General features: G+C 39.4%; 1 protein-coding gene across 9 annotated transcripts in view; it reads right to left on the reverse strand.

The window, feature by feature from the left end:
- The window catches only part of EYA1 (EYA transcriptional coactivator and phosphatase 1), a 169231-nt gene that overhangs the window by 132380 nt on the left and 11926 nt on the right, over positions 1–24925 (reverse strand). For 6 of the 9 annotated variants that reach the window (XM_078441987.2, XM_078441986.2, XM_078441984.2 and 3 more), the window contains one exon: positions 8527–8604. In XM_078441987.2, coding sequence (XP_078298113.1) covers positions 8527–8604 — 78 coding nt within the window. Of the gene's footprint in view, positions 1–8526; positions 8605–16631; positions 16783–23132; positions 23233–24925 lie in introns of those variants that run through there. The other 3 variants (XM_078441988.2, XM_078441990.2, XM_078441991.2) reach the window with 3 other exon arrangements.

A 24925-nucleotide genomic window follows, 5' to 3' on the forward strand; every position in this document is an offset into this window, starting at 1 on the left:
CCACCACAGTGATCTTTCTTAAATGGAAACTTCTTTATGTCCATGTTCCAGCTTAGGAGCTCTCAACTGTGCTCGTGTTATCCTTAGGAAAAGTTCCAAATTTCTTGGCAGAGTCCAGAGATTCAATCATCCCCCCTCCCCTGGGTTTAGTAATATGTAGCCTCCTTGGAGTTGAGGACTGCCCACACATGCCATGCGTGCTCATCTTCGTCTCGGGGGGCTCTTCAGACCAGACCCTCTGCCCTCTCAGGCCTTCTCCCCGCCTGACAAACACTCCTCCAGTGGGACTCAAACATCATCTTCTCTTTCGGATAATATCTTTCTTCTCTGTACCTTTTTGAAGTGCCGTAAACATTGGCCATGTAGCACTTAACCACGCTGCATTATAGTTAACATGTGTATAGATGTTCACTTCCTCTGCTAACCATGAGCTTCTGGGGCCAAGGACCCCTTGCTCTCTTTTGTTTCCTTGGCACCCGACAGGGCCTGGCATGTGGGAAGAAATCAATCAACAATATGAAGAATGTGAAGAAATAGGTCATAAGCAAAGTAGATTTTTTTAAAACTCTGATGATGTGAAGGATGGTTAAATTTTTTGCAGTTATGTGTAAACATACAAAATAAATCTGATTCAGTCCTTTGGCAATATAATTTGGAGTGAATAGTATTTTTTTTTTAGTTTATTTTGAGAGAGACTGAACACAAGTGGGGGGTGGGGGGAGAGAGAGAGAGAGAGAGAGAGAGAGAGAGAGACAGAGGGAGGAGAGAGAATATGCCAAGCAGGCTCTACACTGTCAGCACTGAGCTCAACACGGGGCCACGGGGCTCCATCTCACAAACCATGAGATCATGACCTGGGCAAAATCAAGAGCCAGGCGTCCAACCGACGGAGCCACCCAGGCACCTGTGAATAGTACCCTTTACAAAACACATGTGAATAAGAAGCTGTGATGTTGCCTGGGTATCTTGCTACTAATTACCTAACGATGTGCCCCTAGAATGATTAAATATTTAACGCCATATAATAAAGCCCTATTTTGGGGGATTTCCCTAAATCCGAGCCCCCTACAATTTTGTGTGGACTAAAGTCCAGAATCTTCCAAGTCATACCTCAAGTACTTTTCCTCTTACTTGCCTAAAACACCTTTAACTTTTTAAACAATTTAGGAATTCTGATTACTTTTAAATTTCATGGGACCAGAACACCCTAAAGCAAAAAGAACGCTCCCAGATCATTCATCAAGGTAAATAAAATGGTTCTTTTACCATTAGTAAGCTCCAAATTACACATGCCAGAGCCTTGAGAATGTATGGGCAACTAATGCCTCTGTTTTAGTACATTTGTTTCCTATTATGCCATTATTTCTCTTTGTTCTAACCTAGAAGTTAAAGAACCTCCCTAAATCTTTGTTGTGGGAAGGGAGGGGAGGACCTAAGCTTGAGAATCTCCTGAGAAGGTGAACAGAAATCCCCAAATTAGCAGTTCCTCCTTCACTGCTCCCATCTCATTAACAACATCACTCAGATGGACAAGTTGAAAGTCCAAAAGTTTTGACTCTTCTCTTTCCTCCTATCATTTCATCATAAATTCAGCCAGCTCTCCCTTCAGAAAATGCCCTCTACTTGACAACTTCTCCCTGCTCTCGTTTACCACCCTGTTGCAATTATCAATGTGATGGCTACCGGGGAATGGTGGTCAGGAACCCCCTTCCCCACCCACAGCCTCACGCTCCTCTCTTTCTCCTCCACTCCTTTCCCCTAATGGAATCCTGGCACATTTAGTCCCGCCTCTGTGGCTCTTCTAAGAAGGACACGGGCTAATACAGTCCTCTCTCTTCTCAGCCATGGCCATACCGGTCTCCCTGTTTCTATTTACCCTCCTCTCCCCTCTTCTCCCATAAAGCATTTTCCACACAACAAATGCTGATCTCTTAAAAACATATATTGGATCATGTCACAACTGTCCCCAACTCTAAGCCCCATTATCCTCTTACATTTAAATTAACCCAAACTTAAAAATAAATTACATAAAATACATACATACATAAACTCGAACTTATTCCCTAAGATCTCTGCTCGTATGCCCACCCTTCAGAGAGGCCGTCCCTCTAAAAGAGACCCCCAGCCACTCCTCGCTGTATGCTTTGATCTGCTCTCATTTCTGTTGTAGCCTACTTACTTTCACTACCACTTAGCTCTTTATTACCTGCCTCACCCACAGAACGAAAACTCCTTGAGGGCAGGGACCTCATCTACTTCATCACTGCCTTAATTCCACCACCTAGAACATTGCCTCCTATACAGTAGGTGCTCCACACATAACTGTTGAATGAAGGAGTCAGACCCAAAAAGTTACATCTTTTTACGAGCAATTAAAAGACAAAGAAATCCTATTTTTCATCCAGGACATTTCTTTCTCCTCTAGAAGCATTCCTGTTCCTATTTCTAATTTTCAAACACTACCAGACATCAACATTATATTGATGACCATTATATTATATGATCATTATATTGCATGATTATTTGATTATATGATCAACATTATATTATATGATCAATATTATCAACTGGCACTTCATTTAACCAATTAATAACAAATTTAGACTTTGTGGAAATGGAAGAAACAGACGGCAAAGATATTTTGTAATCCCTAAAAACATTATTTTCAACCTCAATTGCTCTTAATACATTTAGATCGTTAAAATACTGCTTTTCAGTGGTCAGTAGTAAATGGGCAGAACATCATTGAATTTTAAAAACATAGTAACCTTGCCATTTTCAATTCGGCAACATGCCTTTGAAAATCACCTGCTCTCCTCCGGTCTCCCCATATAAGGATACCTGGGTATTTCCCCTGGAAAAGCGGGAGCTTCATTGCCTCCTTAATGCTTTAAGATGCTCAGGTTCCTTGAGGCACAGAGGTGAGACGGCTACTACCAATGTCAGCATGGCTCCAGTTCCTCTTTATCCTTGCTATTGCCTCAAGACACCCAAGGTTGAGATGTGAATGAAGTCATCATGGAGAAGGAAGCAGGAGTAGTGACCACAGGGTGAAGACCGTTTTGGAGTCAAATGCTCAGAGATCGCTTTCTCCAGACTTCTCTTTTTCTTATAAACCCTAAGTCCCATTCACAACTGCTCCAGCAGGCCATGATTTTTACATTTTCACTCAAGAAAGACAGAAAGAAGGAAGGAAAAAATCCCTAGCGTACTCCATCCCCTTCTCCATTGTGCGACATGGAGAATCAGTCTATGGAAAACAAGATCCCCTATAGCTTCAGTCTCTTCACCAAACTTTCCTTTCACCTTCTGCTAAGCCTTTTTCCAAGGACCTTGCTTCTCCTGCAGAGCTTCTTCCAAGTAGATCCTACTCATTCTCTCAGATTCCAGATATTACAAGAGACCTGAAAAACATATCCTCACTGCTTTTTCTTCCAAATCGTTGTTGTTTGCTCTCCCATAAGGCCTTCCTTTTCTAAGATTTATGGCAATTCTTAAAAACTTCCATGAATGACCCACCTCCTAAACGTGGCCTCACATTTATCAAAAACTTTAATATTTGACTATATCCGCTAACAAGTCCCAACGTTGTCTTGGGTTATGTATCCAACACTTCTCTCATTCCATCTAGGCCTCAACTCTAGTCTTCTACTCCAACCATCAAGCTCAAGACCACATTGTGAACCTTCCCCCCCCCCCCCCATTCCACAGTCTTGCACCACAACAGCATCAACCAATTTATTTGTTTACTTAACATTTACTGACCAGCATCCATGTGCTCAATTCCATGATGGGTGCTAGGACTATAACTGTAAGCAAGCCAAATAAAATTTCTGTTCTCATAGTGCTATGGGTTAGCAGGAGGAAAGATAATACAAAGTAATTTATACGTTTATTTTTGAGACAGAGAGAGACAGAGCATGAACAGGGGAAGGGCAGACAGAGAGGGAGACACAGAATTGGAAGCAGGCTCCAGGCTCTGAACCATCAGCCCAGAGCCCGACGCGGGGCTCGAACTCACGGTCTGTGAGATCATGACAATACAAAGTAATTTAAAAAGTAGTGATGAAGGCTGAAGAAAGGAAGTACAGAGGACTGACTACGGAAGCATGTGGTAGAGGTCTCACTGAGTTTCGAGATTAAGGAAGAAACATCCTCTCCTTCCAGAATTTTCTTTCCTCTAGTCTCATCTGTTCTCCAACATTATCACAGATGCAGGACCCCTCGACAGCCTATTTTCTCTCAATTTGTTATCCCTTACCTTTGCTTTAAAAAAAAAGAAAAAAAAACTTTGAGGCTACATGAATAATTATTTTAAACTCTTACTGATACCAGTCCTTTTACTTCCACATTCTTCCCTGCCTTACCGGAAAATCCTTAAATATCATTTTTACCTGAGCAGCAAAACTCTTGTAGAGAAAAACTGCTCTGCCATAAAGGCTCCACATTCATCGTTCTACCTTTGTTTGGACTCGGGCTCTATTGCCAACCTTCTTTTATATTCCAAGCAGCCTCGGGCTTCCCAACTCCTCATGGCATCTATTTCATTCTTCTCATCTTTTCAAGCTCACAAGCCTATCACTATCAAATGAGTTGGTAGCTCTAAATGAGTTGCTTCAGAGGAAAAAGTAGAAGCCATCATTCATTCATCCATTCATTCATCTAGCAAATATCTAAGTGCCTAACTTTTTAAGTGTTGAGGATACGAATGAACAAAGCTAGCCAAATCTTCGCCATCACAAGCTTACATTTTGGTGGGGTGAAAAGCCAGCAATAAAACTAATACACAAGTAAATGATACAGTTTGCAAAGGGCTGTGTTATGGTGGTTAGCATGTTAGAGAGACTGGAAGCCTACAGTGAGAGTTTTGCAACACTGAGTAGGGTGGTCGGGGTGCCTTATAGAGAAGGTGATATGAGAGCAAAGACAAGGTGATGAAGGAGTCAGGCAGGTAGGTGTACAGAGAGGTGCCCCAGGCAGAGGGACGGTCACGGCAAAGGCACCGACTGGAAGCATGTCTGGCATGTTGAAGGACTAGTGGGAAGCAGGCAATAGGTCTGATGGGGCTCTTCGCTATTACAAAGAATCAGCATTTACTCAGAGATGAATGGGAGCTACTGGAGGGTTTGAACAGAAGAATCAGACAGGAATTCCCTTAACGTAGTGTCCCGTCCTCCACTTCAAACTCACGCACGTTAACTTCCATTCCATTGTTCCGGATGTTTCTGTGGAAAAGTTATTCCTTTCTCTAAGGCGATCCACTTCTGTTTTGGATTTAAGCCACTGCGGTCCCAGCAGGGACCTCCATCAGTTACCCCCATTTTGCCTCAACCTATCACCCCTACCTCTGTAAAGTTTGTGTCGGCAGCCAAAACCACTCTGACTTTCTAAATGTCCTCCTCAGCCCCGTATCTTACTTTCTAATGGACTACCTTCTCTTCTCCTCTCACCGCTTACGTACTTGAAAGACACTTTTCTCCTCCCTGTCTCCACTTCCTCACCTTATTGGTTAAATCATCCATTTATTCCCTGAACTTATGACCACCTAGATCTGCTAGGAACTAAGCTGGCAACAGAAATGGGGCATACAGGCAAGTGGGCACGAGGGGAAGTAAATCACTACTCACTGAAACTGCTGTAGGCTAAATCTATTGATGTTTCTCATGGATATTTTATTTTTAAAGGTTATTTATTTTGAGAGAGAGAGAGAGAGAGAGAGAGAGAGAAGCAGAGAGACAAGGGCAGAGACAGAGGAAGAGAGAGAATACCAAGCAGTCTCCACACTGTCAGTGCAGAGCCCGACACAAGGCTTGATCCTGTAAACAGTGAGATCATGAGCTGAGCCAAAACCGAGAGTCAGATGCTTAACCGACTGAGCCATCCGGGTGCCCTTCTCATTGAGATTTTATTTTGACATAACTTGACACTTGAAGAAAAGTTGCAAATAGAGTAGAAAAAATTTTCCAGATATTGTTTACCACAATTCCCTAAACGCTAACGTCTTAGTAGTTTAGTCCTCTAGTCCCTTTTTCATTATATAAGTGCGTGTGTATAAATATGTATATCTCATTTTTTTTTTTTGGAGTTGCAGAATGATGCCCCTTTGCTACTACCTCAGTGTATATATTTAAGAACAAGTTAGTCCTTTATCACAGGTTATCAATATCAGGAAAAATAGCAATGCAATATTATTGTCCACAGATACTTAAAAACAAACTTCTCTCATTCCAGTACATGACTTTAAACTTGCACTTCAAAATTACTACTTTTAAAAAGTATGACTGCTATACACATACACTGTAATATATTTTTGAAAAAAAGCAGAAGGAATAAAATTCAAATTATATTCTATTATCCAGAGAAAACCACCATTAATTTGTATACCCATGTACAAAGACACATAATGTTTAAAAATAAATGGATTATACGGAGCATATTACTCTTTTGTAACCTGCTTGGTACAAAACCTTTTGTTACTCTTTTGTAACCTGCTTGGTATACCTATTTGGTATAGTTAACATTTCCTCATGCCGTTCAGTTTTTTCAAACCTATTTTTAATAGCTGTATCCAAATCTCTCACATAGACAGCACTTCCTTGAAATTCTTCCCTGCCTTCACTTGCAACTCAATCCTCTTCCTTCTTCCCCAGTTGAAAAAATCAGTGTTTTCACTTTATCCCCTGCCCATCTCTCCATATTGGTCTTCCCGGGATTCTGTCTTCAATGCTGTTTCAGCCCACTAGCTTTAACTCTCTGCACGCTTCCAAAATTTCCATTCTAGATCTTTCCCAAGCTCCAACATCTCTGAGTGGATGTTACCTCCCACTCGACATGCCCCAGAGGGAAGGTACCACCTTTCCTTCTCAGTCATGCTTGTCTTGCATTCTGTCACCTTAACCTGTCTCTGCCTCCCTCACCCCTTGTGCTCATTGGTTACTAAGCCATAAATTCTACTTCACAAATACATCTTAATGCATCACTTGTCCACACCATTGCCAGCACCTCCTCTCTGGTATTAAATGCCAGAAGATTTTATCTGGTCTCTCCACTTCAGTTCTCAAGCCCCCCTCACTCCTGATATAGTCTGGATTCTGTATGGGAACACAACCATGCAACCCCCTTTCTCTGATGTCTCCTACTGCTCTCAGGACACAACGCAAACATCATGTGGAACACGCAAGCCTGGTCAGACTCTATCCTGACCCTGTCCAGCATGCTATCATCACTCAAACTGTACACACCAGGAATGCTGAACCACTGGCAATTCTAAATTCTGTGCCTCTGTGTCTTGGTCTGTTCCCATGGAGTTCCATCTGTCCAGCTTCCCCCTCCTCATATTTTCTCCCTCCCCCTACCCTATGTGCTTTATTCCTACTCATTTTTTAAGGCTGAGTGAAGCCATCATCTCTCCCAGGAAACCTTTCTTGCCCACCTCATCCCAACCTTGTCTCTGTTGGGTCCCTTCCTAGGTGTTCTTGGGGATCTCTTGGGTTCCCTCTGGAAATCAAACTGTAATGTGATGATCTGGTTACCTATTCACCTCACTAAGCCTCAAACCAGGGCCACCCTCATGTACCTAAGAATCCATAATGGCACCAAGCACATTCTCTGGTTTAAGTTGGATTCTAGTAAGTGTTTTGTAAAAGAACTCATGGGCATAACACCTTTTTGTTATTTCCTTATTGCTTCCATCTGGTATCTATCCTAAGTATAAAAGTTATACATTTGTATTTCATGCTATATCTATGTAGAACTCCTTTTAGTTGTGGTATGTATTAAATAAGTGATCCTGAGAGCTGGAGTAAGTCAATCACAAATTTATGTAAGTATATAGCATCTCCATTTGAGAGGTTTTAAAAACACAGCAGATAATATAAAAAGGGTTAAAAATTTAAGAATTACTTCTGATAGAAATAATTTCTTTATTGAAATAGTCCAATCTGGTAATCTGGCAAATACATAATCACAACCTCACAGTTACTTTAATATCACAATCACTTTCCTATCAGTAATTTCATTAACAAAGATGTGAAACTTGTTTGTTGGAGGCAGGCCTTGTTAAAGTGAAAGAGATCAAAACTAACTTAAGGATTGAAAGCTGCTTTATAAAGTGTTTAATTAGATCTATAGTTGACATGACAGGAGGACAGTTTCTAAGACTCCTTAAAGAGTATCAGAAGCAAAATTTTGCCTAACTAAATATGCATGATTAGAAAAATCATACAAATGAGAGAAAAAGGGAAGGAGTCACTAACCTAAAGATAATTTAGTAGAAGAGAAAAGAAACAAAACCCCTTTTGATTTTGTCTTCTTGATAGGATATCAATATTTTCAGCAAACACTTCATAACATTGGATAAAAAGAGAATTACAAGAATGGGACTCTGCATAAGGCTCTATTACATTTATATAATACATACACACATGCATATACACACAGATATATACTTGATATATCTAACAGTTTCAATAAACTAAGAAAAACTATGTTTTGTATTAATGTGAAAGTCTAATATATATTCCTTACCTGAACCTGAGAAATTGTCTAAAGACCCGTCTGCTGTTGTTGAAACTATTTCACTGCTGCTCATTGGCTCTGTTTTAACTACAAAATAAACAACATACATCATATATCCAATTAATAGTTATTTGTAAAGGCATGGTGGAGAAGTTATAACATTCAAAATAGTTACAAGAAAATCACTCTAAAAGCCAGTCTTTTAGTATTTGAATGTAATTCAGATTAATATTTGTAATAGCATTTTTACAAAACATACGCATGTTAACTGTTTTCTCCTTAAGTTAACAATCCATTGTGTCAAGCTATCCTTTAAAAACAGAAACACTTTAAAAGTAGCTAAATGTGTTACCTTACATATTTATTGAAATGCTTATTAACAAATAACTTATATCTTAACATTTATATGATGTGGACATGAAGTTATTTCCTTGGGTATATAGCCATTTGACCAAACAGAGCCAAAAAGCCATGATACTCAAGGACAGGCACATGCTTACGTGTGTGAACACACACACACACACACACACACACACGCACACACACTCCTAGTTATCCAGTATAGCTGAAAAACAGAGTGCTCAATTTAATGGATCATTACAACCACTCAGTCGTATCTGGCTGCCAATTTATCAATATCTGATGTACTTGGTACCAAAACCACACTAAATGTAAATGAAGCAGAAATTAAGTTTTCCATTCTAAAAGAAAACCAATTGCAGACCGTTTGTCAAAAACATATATGATCTTTAGTAAAGCCCCTTGGGGTTGTAAACTAAAAACATTTAGACTTATGCTGTGAGTTATTGAAAGCAATCCACTCCACTGACATAGTCATGGTATTATTGACCCCTATCAAACAGATAAGCCAGACACCTCAGAACATTTGCCTTTTTCCTCAGATTTAGGTTTAAAAAAAAAAAAAATGAAGAGAGACTATTATTGCTTTCCTTAGAAACAGCTAGTGAAGTGCTATCATTGAGATTTGCCTAGCCCACTTTGTGGAAGTTTTACAACCCCACTAATGGGTTTCCAGAAAAATGGCAAGAAGACCTTAGGGGCTACTTAAAAATCAATAACATGTTTCCCAAAACGAAGGTCCTACCAAGAGAATATTTGGGGTGGCTTCCCTTAGAAGTAAAAACATTCTGAAATGGGGAAGAATGATGGAGAAAATGCAGCTTTTCCTTCTCTCAACATTAACAATTTCTTATAAACATCAGGAAAATAACAAATTCACCCTCTTTGACCTTTGAATCTTTTACTAATACATAATGAGTGGTTTTCAAATAGATAACATAAATAGTTGCAGTAGATAGTCACTTACAAAAAATTAATTATTTAGGCTGCTTCTAAACACATGAAAAATAAAACCAGGAAGTCTAATGGGAATCACTGCAACGGATTGTTTTCGTGTAGACCAAACAATAGTGTCACTGAAGTTTTCATTTTTCCACCAGTTGTTTGGGGTTAGAAGTCTTAGTTGATGCTATTAAATTCTGACACAGGCCTGTATTTCCCTTTTCTCTTCACACCTCCAGGCAACCTAATGATCTTGTTCTTCATAACCATTATACTCCCCTAGATTGTGGAAAGTAGGTCCTCTACTACTGGTACACAGCTCCAAAATTTCCTACCCAGTTGTCCACATCCTAGCTTTCCTCCCTGAAAGAACAACTCATACAGCACCCTGTACCTATAAAGCAATAGCTCTATTTCACTCTGTACTGGACAGATTACCACAGGGATCTGAACTCCAAATCAAATACCATATACTGATCAAAGACTACAATCAGGCCCAAGGGGAACAGGTCATATGAAGTGCCTCCTACTGTCAGACTATGGACGTCATGATTAATCCTTTTAAAGAATTCTCCAAGGAGGTCTCAGAGCACAATTTACAAGCTCCCTAGTTAGGTACTGTCTCCTTGTTTCACATGCAAAAATTGAAAGCAAAGGGACTAGGAAATTGTCCAAAGTCACATAGTAAGCGGCAGAAATGGGAATTATTTTTGCATGTTTTCAATCCCAAGGCTTGAAGAAATGACAATATGTGGCACTTCTCAACAATTAGCACTACTCTACAACAAAGCAAGGAAATTGAGGCACAGTGCCATACATGGTGGATATAGAGGGAAGTAAAACCCCAGCAGTCCGGATCCTCCTAGAGTGTGAACACTCCCAGGCTAATGCACTCACTAGGGGATCTCAAGTAGAAGCTCCTCATTCACTTGCCTGAGAAAATGGTGAAGAAAAAATTTTCCAGTGCATAGGGTGTTAGCCCACATTACTTCGAAATCTTTACCAAATCTAAGATCTAGGATTCTACAGATTGGATGATAAAATTACTTGGCGAGAGCTTACTATACCAAAACCACTCCCACTCTTATACCCCTAAGACTTACTCTAGCTATTCTCCATATTACTAGCTTGATCGAATATAGCTTTCACTCCCAGGAGACACATTAAATTATACTTGAAATTCCACTAAAACGAAGAAGGAAAGGAGGAGGATACTTTTTCTTTTAGGCCCCAAGTACATTAGCTTCTGCCATTGTTCAAATATACCCATCTATATACTAAGGAATAAAGACTCCCTTTTCCTAATGAGTCCAATTTTTTTTAAAAGGCTCACTGTTGAAAAGAAGAGGATGTATATAAAGTAACTACCAAGATACTCATGATTTTATCAGGTACTGGAACTGAATACTTTGATCACCAGGGACCCAATGCTAAAGAGACTGAAGATTTATTGTGATGTAAAATAGTTTCTGAGTGAAAGCCAAATAAAGAGAGACCACCTCCCGAGTTGTTGTTGCCAAGCATACACCTTCCAGAAAGTTAAAAAGACAAGAGGGATCTCCAGCCACCAAACTACCCATCCTCACTCACGCTATCGGATTTATAAATATGCCATAGATGACAGAATAGATCACCTCTCCAAGGCTCAATTTTTTTTAACTCCTAGAGATTTAAATACCACCTCCTGAAATTTTTAACTCTTACAGATTTAAGGTAGTGTCACATCTGAGAACAATCATCCCATCTAAGCCACCTATCTGAAAAGAAAAATCTATGAATCCTCTGTTCTCTTCTAAGTAACTGTAGGATTCTTTTATCTCCACTGTACATTTTCCTTCATTACAGGATTTCAGTCTGGTAGAAAACAGCAATTTTTATTCTCTTTTGCCCCCATTCAAGAGTCTGTCTTCATCACTCCAGTCTTCAATCTTCTGATACTTTAAGGACCTAAGTCCTTAAATATTCTCTAATTATTCAGAAACTCCCCTTTGCCTCTTTCATCTTCACAACCCCCTGCCCCCCTCCCCCCCTGCAACTCCTTTGCTCAGTCATGTTCTCTAGGCCTGTACTGTACAGGGCAATGTGCTACCCTCCAGGGCTGCCACAAACTCTCATCTATCAACATCTTTGAGCTTTGGTTTTGGAGTCAAAGAATCCAGTTATCCGCTTTAAGACTTTATAAAAGTTATTTGAGCTCTGATCTTAATTATCTCACATACAAAAATTTTTAAATGACCCCTACATTACAGGAATGCAGTTAGGATTCGTAGTATGTATGTAGAGTTTGGTACGGTCCATGGTTTCAAGCATGTCCTGGGGGTCTTAGAACATATTATCCACAGATGAGGAGGGACTACTGTGTAAGTTTTCTCCTATAATCATCATTAGTCCTGCCTTCTTAAGTTACATTCAAGTTACCTTGATTTGATTTTACTGTATGATTGAATTTGATTTTGGCCATCCTGAGGAAAATGGCCTTGCGTTGGCTCTTAGGCAAGTTGCTTGACTTTATATCCTTAATTTAGTTTTCAAAGGATAAACTTAACTTTAATGTGAAGCTCATATATAATAGATTGTACCCCATAAGACTTTGATTTCTCCTAATTAAAAGAGACACTTTAATGATAAAGTGACTACAAAAGTATGACCTCTGGACCTAGCTAAATGATTTCTAAGCATTTTTTTTTACCCTCTCCTATGTTCTCCCCCACTTACCAGATGAGGAAGTTGAGATACACAGAAGTTGAATAACTTTTCATACTGTTAATAACAAAGCTAGATTGAAATTCAGCTGATAATTCCAAAGCTGGTGCTTTTAACAGTCTTCATTTGAGATAGCTCCCTGGTAGTATTCCCAGGAGAAAGGCATTTGGAGCTACTACTGATGATGATGGCAGATATACTTTCAGCCCCTACTTTAAACCAGGTACTTTGCATTAATTTTTATGGATCCTTACTACCTTTTTCATTTGTGCACTGGTACTAGACTTGCTCATGAGAATGTCATGTCTTTCCAACTTCACCAGCCCGGTCTGGAACCAAGAGCTGCTACCTTAGAGTCCGGTGTTATCTCGTACCAAGCATCTTTTTCGCCAGGCTTTAATCCTCGCTTTGGCAAGTCCTTATTTTTCATTCTTCAACTGCTATTCTGGATTGTGGAGCATGGAAGAGGAGGCCACAATTTGCCCGCTGACCAAATTTGCTAACATGTATGCCTTCCATGTTCTTTGACTCATCCTTTTTCTTGACCATCCCTTTTCCATTTATTGTGCCCGAAATAGTTTCTATGGAGTCTTTTCTACCTACCTCAAGCCTCCAATCCTCACCTCATGCCCCATCCTCTTCAGTACATGACCCTAACCAACTATTTGACAAAGCATGTTAAAGCTACATTCAATCTTTCCGTGGTCTTCCTGCAACATCTCTGATTCCTACTGGCTAATCTCAGTGGAGGTTTCCTTTCCTGTAGTAGGATTTAACCTTTTACATTTTTATTCTTACTGCCACTTCCATACTGTCTTTGCCACAAAACTCCATTATGTGATCTCCCAGAATCCTCAATAATTCCATCTCAGGAGGCTACTTCTCTTCTACCAACAAAGACAGACAAGTCTGAGATATCACCTTACACCTGTCCAAACGGCTAGAATCAGAAAGACAAATAACAAGTGTTGGCGAGGATATGGGAAAAGGGAACCCTCGTGCAATGTTGGTATGAATCTAAATTAGTGCAGCCACTGTGGAAAACAGTATGAGAGTTCCTCAAAAAATTAAAAATAGAAATACCATATGATCCAGTAATTCCACATCTGGGTATTTACCCAAAGAAAGCAAAAACACGAAACATAGGGCACCCTTATGTTTATTGAAGCATTATTTGTAACAGCCAAGATACGGAAGCAACCATGTGTCCATGGATAGATGAATGGATAAAGAAGATGTGTTATGTGTTATACATACATGCATATATACATTATGTGTATATACACACATATCAAAACTGCATATATGTATAAATATGTGTGTATATATACATGTATGTGTATATACGTGTGTGTGTGTGTGTGTGTGTATTACTTACTCATAAAAAAAAAATACAAGATCTTGCTTTGGAACAACATGGATGGACCCAGAGGGTATCATGCTAAGTGAAATAAGTCAGTCAGAGAAAGACAAATACTGTATGGTTTCATTCACATGTGGAATCTAAAAAACAAGAAGAAACAAAAACACAAAGCAGAAACAGACCCATAAATGCAGAGAACAAACTGATGGTTGCCAGAGGGGAAGGGAGTAAGGAAATGCACAAAATGGATGAAGGGGAGTAGGAAATAAAGGCTTCCGATTGTGGAATACATAAGTCAGGGGAATAAAAAGTACAGCACAGGGAATATAATCACTGGTATTTTAATAGTGTTGTACAGTCACAGATGCCAGCTACACTTGTGGTGAGCACAGCATAATGTAGAGACTTGTCGAATTCCTATGTCGTACACCTGAAACTCATATAACATGATATGTCCACTATAATAAAAAAGCAGGTTTCCCTTAATTTTTAAAAGGCTTTTCTCAACCATGAGACTTCTCTCCCTTTTCTCAGCACCAAGTTTCCTACAAATTTGCCTGGATCATCTACTCTGGATGAGTAGATCATCTGGATCATCTACTCTGTCTTTAGTCCTTTCCATCATCCCTTTCTTTATAGCTGTTATTTTACTAAAAGGACTTTTTTAATTGCCCAGGTCAAACTATTCCCAATTCTGATTTTCCTTAATTCTTTCACAGAATAGGCTTTCCTCTTTTTTTTTTTTTTTCATTGACCAATACAACACGCAACATTCCCCCATTTCCCCTTCGTATCTCTCTTGTTCTCTGGATCTTCTTCCCTTTGCCTGCTCTGTGGTTTTATAATTCTATGCCATTCTTACCTATTTCTCTAGCCTTTCCTTGCCACACATTTAAAAAAAAAAATCATCTTCATGTACATGACTCCCAAATATCTATCTACCTGCACATCTTTTTCATGGGAACCACATCCCAATTACAGAACACCCTCATCTGGATCAGGGTGAAACTCAACCTACTCCAACATAAAATATTCATTTTGTCCCTCTGTAATGGTCATGTCATCTAGAATGAAAGTTTCCTTTTCACCCCAGTTTCTCCCAGATCCCTTCACTTTGCACCCTATTGCCGCATCTATAATTGCCACCACTCTATAATCTTTCCCAATCATCTTGCTAATTTCACAGCCACTATCCTAATTATCTTATATCTATTCTCCTGTAAAAGTTGATAATTGGCCTTTCAGCCCCTGCTCTTTCTACTCTAAGCAGAGATACTGATCTCTCCATAGCTTAGATTTGAGGGAGTCACTCCTTGCTCTGAGGTCTTTAGCTCTCCATGTTCTCCTGAATTAAGCTATTAAGTTACATTCCCTTCTCATGTTTTTAAGCCCCACCCCCCTACACTCTAACACCAAGCTGTTTCCTTTTTTTGGCTTTACTTCTCTATTTAACAAATACTAACTTACAAGAATATAAAAGTATTATAAAATACATGGTTACATCTAATTGTCCTAACTTTTCTGTGTGACACCATTATCCCATTTTACAGGTCATGAATCACAGGACTGTATATATTCAACATTTATACCAAACTGGCCTACTGAGATCCTTAACGCATCCTCAAACCCATGGTTTTGCTAATGTCTTTCTCTCCAACATTAAACATTCTATAAAACTTCCATCTGACTAAATTACACAATTCCTTAAAGGTTGAACCAAAGTCCTGTCTGCTTTGTGAAGTCTTGCCTGACCTACTACTCTGGACTGATTTTTCTTTTCCATGAGCTACTAAATGGGAATTTATACCTCCTTCAGAAAATACATCCTATTCTACCTCATTTTACGTTTCAGTCTTATCCATTTTAATATATTATAAATGTCTTTACGGTAAGAACTACATATTTTTGTAGCTCTACAGAACTTGATACAATGTGTGACACATAGTTGGAACTCAATATTCATTGAGGGAATAAATAAAGGTAAAAATGTACAACTGACTTACAACTGGCTTCATACTACTAGACACATTGCATAGGGCAATTTATACTATATATGCTCAAACATAAGGAGACATTTATTTCCTCCCAAATTATCACTCAATCAACTTATGTGCAGGTGCTTATAAAGCCTCTCAGTTGCAGGATGCACGTCATTAAGTTATTTTGAATGAAGTACTCTTTGGAGAAGACACACTAACATAAAATAGTATCAACCATTGGAATTTTTGTATATTAAAAGAGGACCCTGCCTGGATCCTTCGAAAGAGCGATAAATTAACAATAATGCATGGGGCATATCCACCCAAAGGCAAATCTTAGCTATTGCTATAAATAGGCCTTAAAAGAACTCTTTTAAAAGCTACACTGCACAAGACTATGCTGTACAGATAACAAATATAAGCTCGTGGGACAAAATAAATACACAGCCACCATAATGTTCAGGTATCGTTTGGATTCAATGGCTGTATCACTCACAGATTTAATGAGTATGCTTACTCAAACCATGAGGCAGAAGTGGACACATAGGTCTTTGGAAACTAGGTCAAATGACTGAAAAAGATGGCAGTAAGGGATACCAGATACCAAAGGCCTATGTGAAGAGAGTGAATAAAATTACCACATGAAATATGAAAGTGGGAAATAGTAATATTTGAAAATTTATAGATTTTATATGACACTTCAAAGACACAGAATTGAGTTAATAAATTAAATATTGTAAGTAGCCATTTAACTATTTGTTCTTTACCTAACAACGTATATGTCCATGAAACAAGTGCTTTTGCCTTTAGTTAGTTCCCATTGGGAAAATGAGGTGTGCCTTTAGGTGTGACTATTGGTTCTACAGTCTGGCATCTGGTGATCACCAAAATTTTAAAGCTAGGGCCATCCTCTTTTGCCTAAAAGAGGGTAGAAAATAGAAAAAGTATTAGGTTTTCAAAATATCATACCTTATACAACCTCAGGAAAGTCAAATCAACACCCATAGACTAAACTTAGCGTTTGACTGTATACATGGCCAATAAGAAATGTTAGTCAATTTGAAAACTTGTTATTCACAGCAAGTGTGACATGTGTACCATATTGAAGCAGCACTGTGCAACGGCTTCTGTAGAGGTCTAGACCCATTGGCTCTTTTTAGTAAAAGAAATGCCACATGGTAGAGGAGGGCGGCTCCTTTGAGATGTCTCCTGAAACTTCACTTTCCCTTCCTGAAACTCTCATTCTTGCCACCCAGGCTCAGATTCCTGACACACAAAATCTGGGCAGACTGCATGAGCCTCCGGACTACTGTTCATCTCTCCCCCATTCCAATCTATCCTTGAAATTGCTGCCAGATTAGTACCTAAAACACTTTCACCATATCAATCCCTTGCTCAAAATATTCTGTGGCTTCTCTACTGGCTCCAGGATGAAGTCCAAATTCCTCAGTCTAGTATTCAGAGTCCTCCACAGTTTGTCTCCAGCTGATCCTTCCAACCTTATCTACGATCAATTCCTTCTTCAGCTAAACTGGTCTCCTCACGGTCTCCCAAACTATCCTACCTTTGTTCAGATTGGTCCCTCATTTAGAATGCATTCCATCTCTTCTCAACCTATTCAAATTCTACCCATTTCCCAACACTCAGCTCAGATTCCACCTCCTTCTTGAAGCCTGGCCAGACCTCAGCAAGCTGAAGAGCTCTTTTTTCCAAACTCTGAGAGCACTTTTGTTTGGATCAGTGGCTTCTAACCTTCTTGAGAATGAAGCCCTCTTTCTAACACCAAAGTATTTCAGAACACGAATGACAGTCTATTTTTAATCTGTTGATTGAGCAAGTGCATAATGACAAAAACCCACTGTGAAATTTCAGACCTGAAAATGTGCATTTTAATAAATAGAAGGTCCCGTGTGAAAAGAATTAACTATATACGTGGCCTGTTAATTTCCTCATCTTACAGACAACGCTTTTGGCACAAAAGAATTTGCTGACCTCAGTACGAGCTCTAGAACTCCTGGAGATGGCTAAGTCACACATGGAAAATTCTCAGCTTCATAATCCAATTGACATATTAGGACCTTTTAGTTTGGGCTAAGTTTTCAAAAAGTCTTATCTCCTCCACCTACATTGTGAACTCCTTAAGTCAGCAGTAGTATTGTTTACTTCTTTGTATTTCTGTTAGAATCTGGAATAGCTCTTTATGAAAAATAAATAAATAAATAAATGTTTCCTTCCTAAGTATTGTAGGCTCACTTCTTTCATGAATGTTTTATTATAACATTTTTCATACATCTAGAAAAGTTAAAAGAAGTATATAGTGAACAGCCATAAACCAACAGCTTAAATCCCATAATTCACATATTACTATATTTACTATTCCATACCTATTTCTCATAAAACCATCTTATTTTTCATGTGCTTTTAAAATAAGTTGCTTATACCATCTATTTCTTCTCAATACTTCACCATTCACACCATTAGCTAGAATTCGTATTTGTTTCTGGTTCTTCTTTCTGTTAACTAACATTTATATATAATGAAGTACACAGACCTGAAACGTGTCATTTAATGACTTTTAACAAATCCCTACATTCAGATTCCAAAGTGGGATCTATTTTTAGTGTGTTATACTGATGGAGCATGGCACAACAGTACAAAAAGACTGCCCTTATGTTAAGAATTCTCAATTAATGACCTAGGCAATATTTCAGTAGATTCTCAGTTAAGAATTCTCAATTAATGACCTAGGCAATATTTCAGTAGATTCTCAATTAAGAATTCTCAATTAATGACCTAGGCAATATTTCAGTAGATTCTCAATTAAGAATTCTCAATTAATGACCTAGGCAATATTTCAGTAGAGTTTCAGAACAAAAAAGGAAGACTTTAAATAGAAATTGATGTTTATGGAGTACCTACTATAGGTCACACATTGTGCTAAGTACTTTACAAGCAATGCCTCCTTTGCTCCTCATGGCAACTTTAGGAAATATGATAATCATCACCTTTCAAAGGTGAGGAAACTGCAGGTTCAAGGTGTTTGAGCAACTAGCCCAAGGTCACGCAAGTAGTTTCAAATTTCTTTGACTTACCATAGCTTTCACGAAATCTTTGCAAAGTACAAAGTCAAACATTTTCTAATTAGGCCTTGATCATCCTTAATCATCGCTCTGCTGGAAATCTGAACAATCAGCAAAAGCAGCACAGCCATAGGAAAAGTCCCAGAATGCCAGGGCATTGAATAAAAGTGTATCAGTGTATGTTGCAAATTAGCGGATGGTAAAATAAACTAGCGTATGAAGATTGGAAGCAGATGAGCTGGCTAGGACTCAGAACCTCAATCATATCAATCTGGAAAAATGGTTTACTTGCCTAAAATGTAATCAACCTACCAAATTTACATCTCAGATTATGTTTTTTCCCCTATATTTTCCCATTCTTCACCCATTTGCAGGGATACTCAGACATAAACCCTACCTTTATTACGTATTAACTGAGCAAGTACTTATTAGGTAACCCAGGTACTCAGAGTACCTGAAACAGCCATTGGATAATGTGAGGGACATCAGAAGAGGAGAAAATATCCTCTCCCACCCACGGAGACCCAGTAGCCAGTCCCAGTAGAGTTTTTTTTTAATGGAACATTTATAATTATTTAATAATAGCTGCTAGTGTTTGAATACATGTGGTAGATGCTAGTGACTATGCTTAGTATTTTAAGTAGACATTGCCATAATACCATGATAAAACTACAATCTCCATTTTACAAAGCAGAGGTTCAGAGATCACAGATGATAATGAGGATGATGGTAATAATAATAACCAGTAAATATTAAGCACTTCCTAGGAGTCACATTGTGTTCTAAGTGCTTCACCGATTAATTTAACCATCCTTGCAGACCTACAGGTACATACTATTATTTTTTTAAGTTTATTCATCTTTATTTTGAAAGATGGTGCATGCCCACAAGAGCGGGGGAGGGGAAGAGAAACGAAGGGGGGAGGGGGAGAGAGGGAGAGAGGGAGAGAGGGAGAGAGGGAGGGAGGGAGGGAGGGAGGGAGGGAGAGAGGGAGGGAGGGAGGGAGGGAGGGAGGGAATATCCCAAGCAGGCTCCACGCTCTCAGGGCACAGCCAAATGTGGGGCTCGATCACACAGACCATGAGATCATTGACCCGAGCCAAAATCAAGAATCGGATGCCTAACCAACTGAGCGACCCAGGCGCCCCAGTCAGGTACTATTACTATCCACGAGGAAGCAGAGGCACAGAGCGGTTCAGTAACTATTCAGCATCACACTTAGCTAGCTGGTGAGTGGCAGAGCTGACAACAAGGCTTCGGAGCCCTCTCTCAAACCCCTGCTCTGCTGCCTCTCAAAACCCACGTTACATGGTTAGTAAATAGCAAAACGGTGAATTTTTTTTTTGGCCAGAGTTAGTCTGACTGCAAAACCCACGTTCTCACCACCATGCAATACTGCTTTTCAATACTTTTAATATTATGCATTCTCCACTTAAGGCAAGCATTAGATGTAAATTTGAACTGAAATAATAGCATATAAATAAGTACATTATTTCAGACAAAAAGGTCCTCCTAGCTTTTCACCCAGAATTTTTTCTCACCATCCACCATCCCTTGAATACAGTTTCAAGATACCATTCGATGCATTTCTGAAGCATAGACTCAATCATATCACGCTCCTGTTCATGAGCCTCCAAATCATCCAGCTCCCACAGGATTGAATTCAAACTCCTGAACCTCAGACGTAAGGCTCTTCCTCCTCTGCTTTGGGTGATTACTGTCTTAGCCCCATGGCACGCACTGCGTGCATGTCCCTCTCTAAACACACACACACACACACACACACACACACACACACACACACCCCACCCCTGGGACTAGGGATGTCTTTGCTACAGCTGAACAATCCATGCTCTTTCTTCCTTCCTGGCTTGTCACCCAGTGTTTTTCCACCTCTTCTTCAAGACTCCGTTTAAGTACTACCTGTGTGCATAAACCATCCTCGATCACCCCAGTCATAATTAGGACCCCACCTCTCTGCAGAATATAGCCCTACTGATAAAGTATAGGGGTCATCTGATTATAGGTCTGCAAATCCAGCAGACTGTAAACTTCTCCTTGGCAAGATGATATCTGGTAAATTTCTAGACACAAATCATGAAATCTTTCTTGAGTGAATGATGTAATGGTGGATATACAGTGTGATATATATTCTTATTTCATATATACATACATAGAGACTTTTCACTGCAGTATGTATATATCCTTGTCCTTGCAAGTTTTCTTCACATTTAAGTTTTAAAATTTATTTTGAGAGAGAGAGAGAGAGAGAGAGAGAACACATGCAAGCAGGGGAGGGGGTGGGGTGGGGAGAGAATCCCAAGCAGGCTCTGCACTGTCTTCTGCAAGCGAAGCCCGATATGGGGCTCAAACTCACCAACTGTGAAATCGCAACCTGAGCCAAAGTCAGAAACTTAACTGAGCCACCAGGCACCCCAGAATTTTCCTCACTTTTAAAACATTCACCTCTTATGGGGAACCTAGGTGGCTCAGTCAGTTCAGCGTCCAACTTCGGCTCAGGTCATGATCTCTCAGTTCGGGAGTTCGAGGCCTGCATCAGGCTCCATGCTGACAGCTCAGAGCCTGGGGCCTGCTTTGGATTCTGTGTCTCCCTCTCTCTCTGCCCTTTCCTTGTGCTCTCTCTTTCGCTCTCAAAAATAAACATTAAAATTTTTTTAATTAAAAAAATAAAATGTTCAGCTCCAATCATGACACCTTACCATCTTGTAAAGATACTAAATCTAAGTGTATTAACTGTCTGATCTTTATATAATTCATGTGTTTCTTGGACTATGGGGAAGTTGCTTCATCATTGCTTAATACTATGAAGTCCAAGAGCAGTTGTCATTAATAAATTAATTAATTAGTACAGGTCAAATGCAAGTCAGTTACTACAGATCAAATTAAAAACCAGCAGCAATGTTGACTGTGGATGTTCTCTGAATGGATGGCCTGTATAATTACTATATAAATTGGTCTGTGAAATCATCATTTTCAAACTTTGAAAACGAGGCTTTAGATACTTATTGAATCTATTAATGCCTTTAAATAAAATGAGTGACTCTTGTCTCTTATAATCACTCTCCTGCATTATCTGCTTAGTCATACGGGGCATTCATTCAACAAATATGTGTTGACTGCTTAATCACAGCCAAGCCTTCTGCTAGATGCCGAGAACACAGTAGTGAACAGGTTTATCCTTGCCTTTAAGGAACCTAGAGACTCTACTAAGTGAAACATACATATAAACCGATGTATTTCCTTCAATGACTCATCCACTTAGACAGGGTAACATAAAATTTCTTAGGGCAGATAAATTATGTCAGTAAGGACCAAGTTATTTGGCTATCAGGGAGCCCATGTTTCAGAGCGTGAAGGATGTGAGCTTTGAGATCGGTCTGACGTGCCTTTGATTCTCTTCTCCAGCACAGTACTGTGCTATTTAAACTCTTTGAAATTAGGTACATAAAAGTTAACTCTTTTGCAGATAAAATCAGGTATGCTATTTCTTGATATGCTTAAGAAACAGTAAGAACTTAGGCAATTCATTTCATAGTCCTCATTTTGTTAAAAAAGTATTGTTTCCACTCACAATTCCCTTGATCAGTAATCAATGCAATGATAAAACAGGTAAGCATTTTAGATTTTGATTCATTTCATAGAAAAATAATGTTTCCAATTGGCCTTAAAGGGAGTACATAAATAAATCAGCTTAGAATGTGTTTGCTAGAGTTCATCCACCTTTTTTCGGTATAATGAGATGTCTCAGGCATGAAATGAAACTAAAAAAATCTACAAAACCAACAAATTACCATAAACGTAACAACAACCTTTTACTTATAAGAGGGGTCCTAAAACTTTACATAAATCCTCAGCCTAAGTCCTTGATTATTCAGCAGTCACTGAAGACAGCTATGTGTCAGATGTTTTTGCCTACCCAAAATAAAATCGGAAAATTTGTAATTGTCTTTTTTCCTATTATATTGTACCCTTGGAGCCAAAAAGAGGAAAATGAGTCACTCTTAGACTTACTCCGAGTAAGCAAAGTGGGCACACACAGACCCATCACGTTATCTATATACAGCTCACCCCCAAGGCATCTTTGGCCATCAAAAGAAATTAGGAATCACTTAAAGCAAGGAATCCATGAGTGAAGAATTCAGAATTAGCCTAAATACTAGGACTCACTAACGGTTCACACAATCTCCCTGGAGGGAACCAGGAATTTCTCCCAGAAGATAGGATGTTCTAAGGGAGGTACAGATTGCTGATGCTACCTAACTTCTGGCCCAGCTAGAGAAGAGATGTCATAGAACTCGGATTCTCTTGAACTGTGAGGTATTGGGGAAGAAGAGAATACTATATACATAGAGTCCGTTTATCAAGAAGCCTGATTCTGTACTCTGAGCACAGTTTCAGGCAATAAGCGTTGGAGTTCCTATTCTTCCTACCAAAGCTATTTATGAGCGATAGTACATCTGCCAATGGGCAAGGCCCTACACATGTCACCCCTTTATCCTGTGACTTCGCCTCTTATACCCCGTCAACCTCTCTCCCCCGGCCACACCGCCTGAACGGCTACTTGCTGCTCCTAGAACATAGCACCCGTGCTCCCATATCCTGGCTTCCGTAACCACTGTTTCTATGGAACCCCCAACAAATGCCACTTAAGCTGCTTCTTTGAGCTTTGCTTAGTTAACACAGCCTGGTTCTCTAAGAGAAATGTGACCAAATTTACCATCCACTTAAGAATATTTTCTGAGGTAGAAAATGGTTACTCTGAGCAGTAGCAAAACTGTGACCGCTTTTTAGATTTCACAGTAATACTGCTCCAATCCAAATGTGCATATAATAATGACTATTGTAATGAAAAGCAGAGAGGACTTCCCATCTCTGTTTGATCCCAGGGAAGCCAACAGAGAGAGACGGCTGATGGAATTATAATTAATTCTAAAGCTTTGAAAACTAGTAAGAGACAATCCCCTAAAACTTAACCTATTGATGCAATATGCTTTGCACGCGTGGCACCAAGAAGAAATCTCCTACACTCACGCACACAAGAACTTAAAGACCAGAATATAACTGCCCTGGGGACATGGCCTCATAATGAAGTCCTTTCGTCATCAAAGCCTCTGCCATAGGCCGTTTTACAGCTCCACTGTTTGCTAGGGAATGGTGTTCTCCAGTTGAGAAGGCATCCATGTGGAAGGGGAAGGCACCAGTGTTTAGTACAAAGGTGTCAGAAAAGACACTGGCCGGGGATGGGAATCATGTATTCTTTCCACAGACTAATACAGAGATTTTAAAACCCAAGCTCTGAACTCAGAACTGGATTCAAATACTAGGTCAGCTATTAGTGGTACCAATTATAAGCCCTGTGCCTTTAAACTTGGCACTGAAGTTTGTAACGCTCTGTTTTGTTGTATGTAAAACAGTAATAGTACCATACAAGTCTAGATATGGTACAGAAGTTAATAAATACAGAGTACTTAGGAAGTTCCAAGTGTGCCCCAGGTTTTACTTATCATCCTCAAAGCAAGCCTGAGCGAGCTTTCTGCTCTGATTCCCATTTTACAGTCGAGGACACTGAGCCCAACAGAAGCTAACCCTGCTAGTAATCGTGGAGCTGGGAGTCAAACCCAGCGTCTTAACCATCACACTGGGATGTCAGGAATTTTCTGAAGATTAATGAAACAAATCATGGAGAATGGTCAGCATAAAGACTAACATTAAGTTCTTTATAAACATTAGCCATTATCATTATTAATTAGTAACAGGCATGTGAAAACTCTTCTCGGACACAATATAGGCAAATACTAAATCCTAAAATTATTTTGTTCATCCTTTCATGGCTTTTCCTTGTGAACAATTTATAAGAGACCAATTATGTGGCTACAGGCAAACTTTAAAAATGTCATTTAGAAATCCTTTTACTCACAATGTCCCTTAATCTTGCAGAAAGTAAGTCATGTGCAGAATGT

Source organism: Panthera onca, chromosome F2, assembly GCF_046562875.1.
Source record: "Panthera onca isolate mPanOnc1 chromosome F2, mPanOnc1 haplotype 2, whole genome shotgun sequence".
Lineage (NCBI taxonomy): Eukaryota > Metazoa > Chordata > Mammalia > Carnivora > Felidae > Panthera > Panthera onca.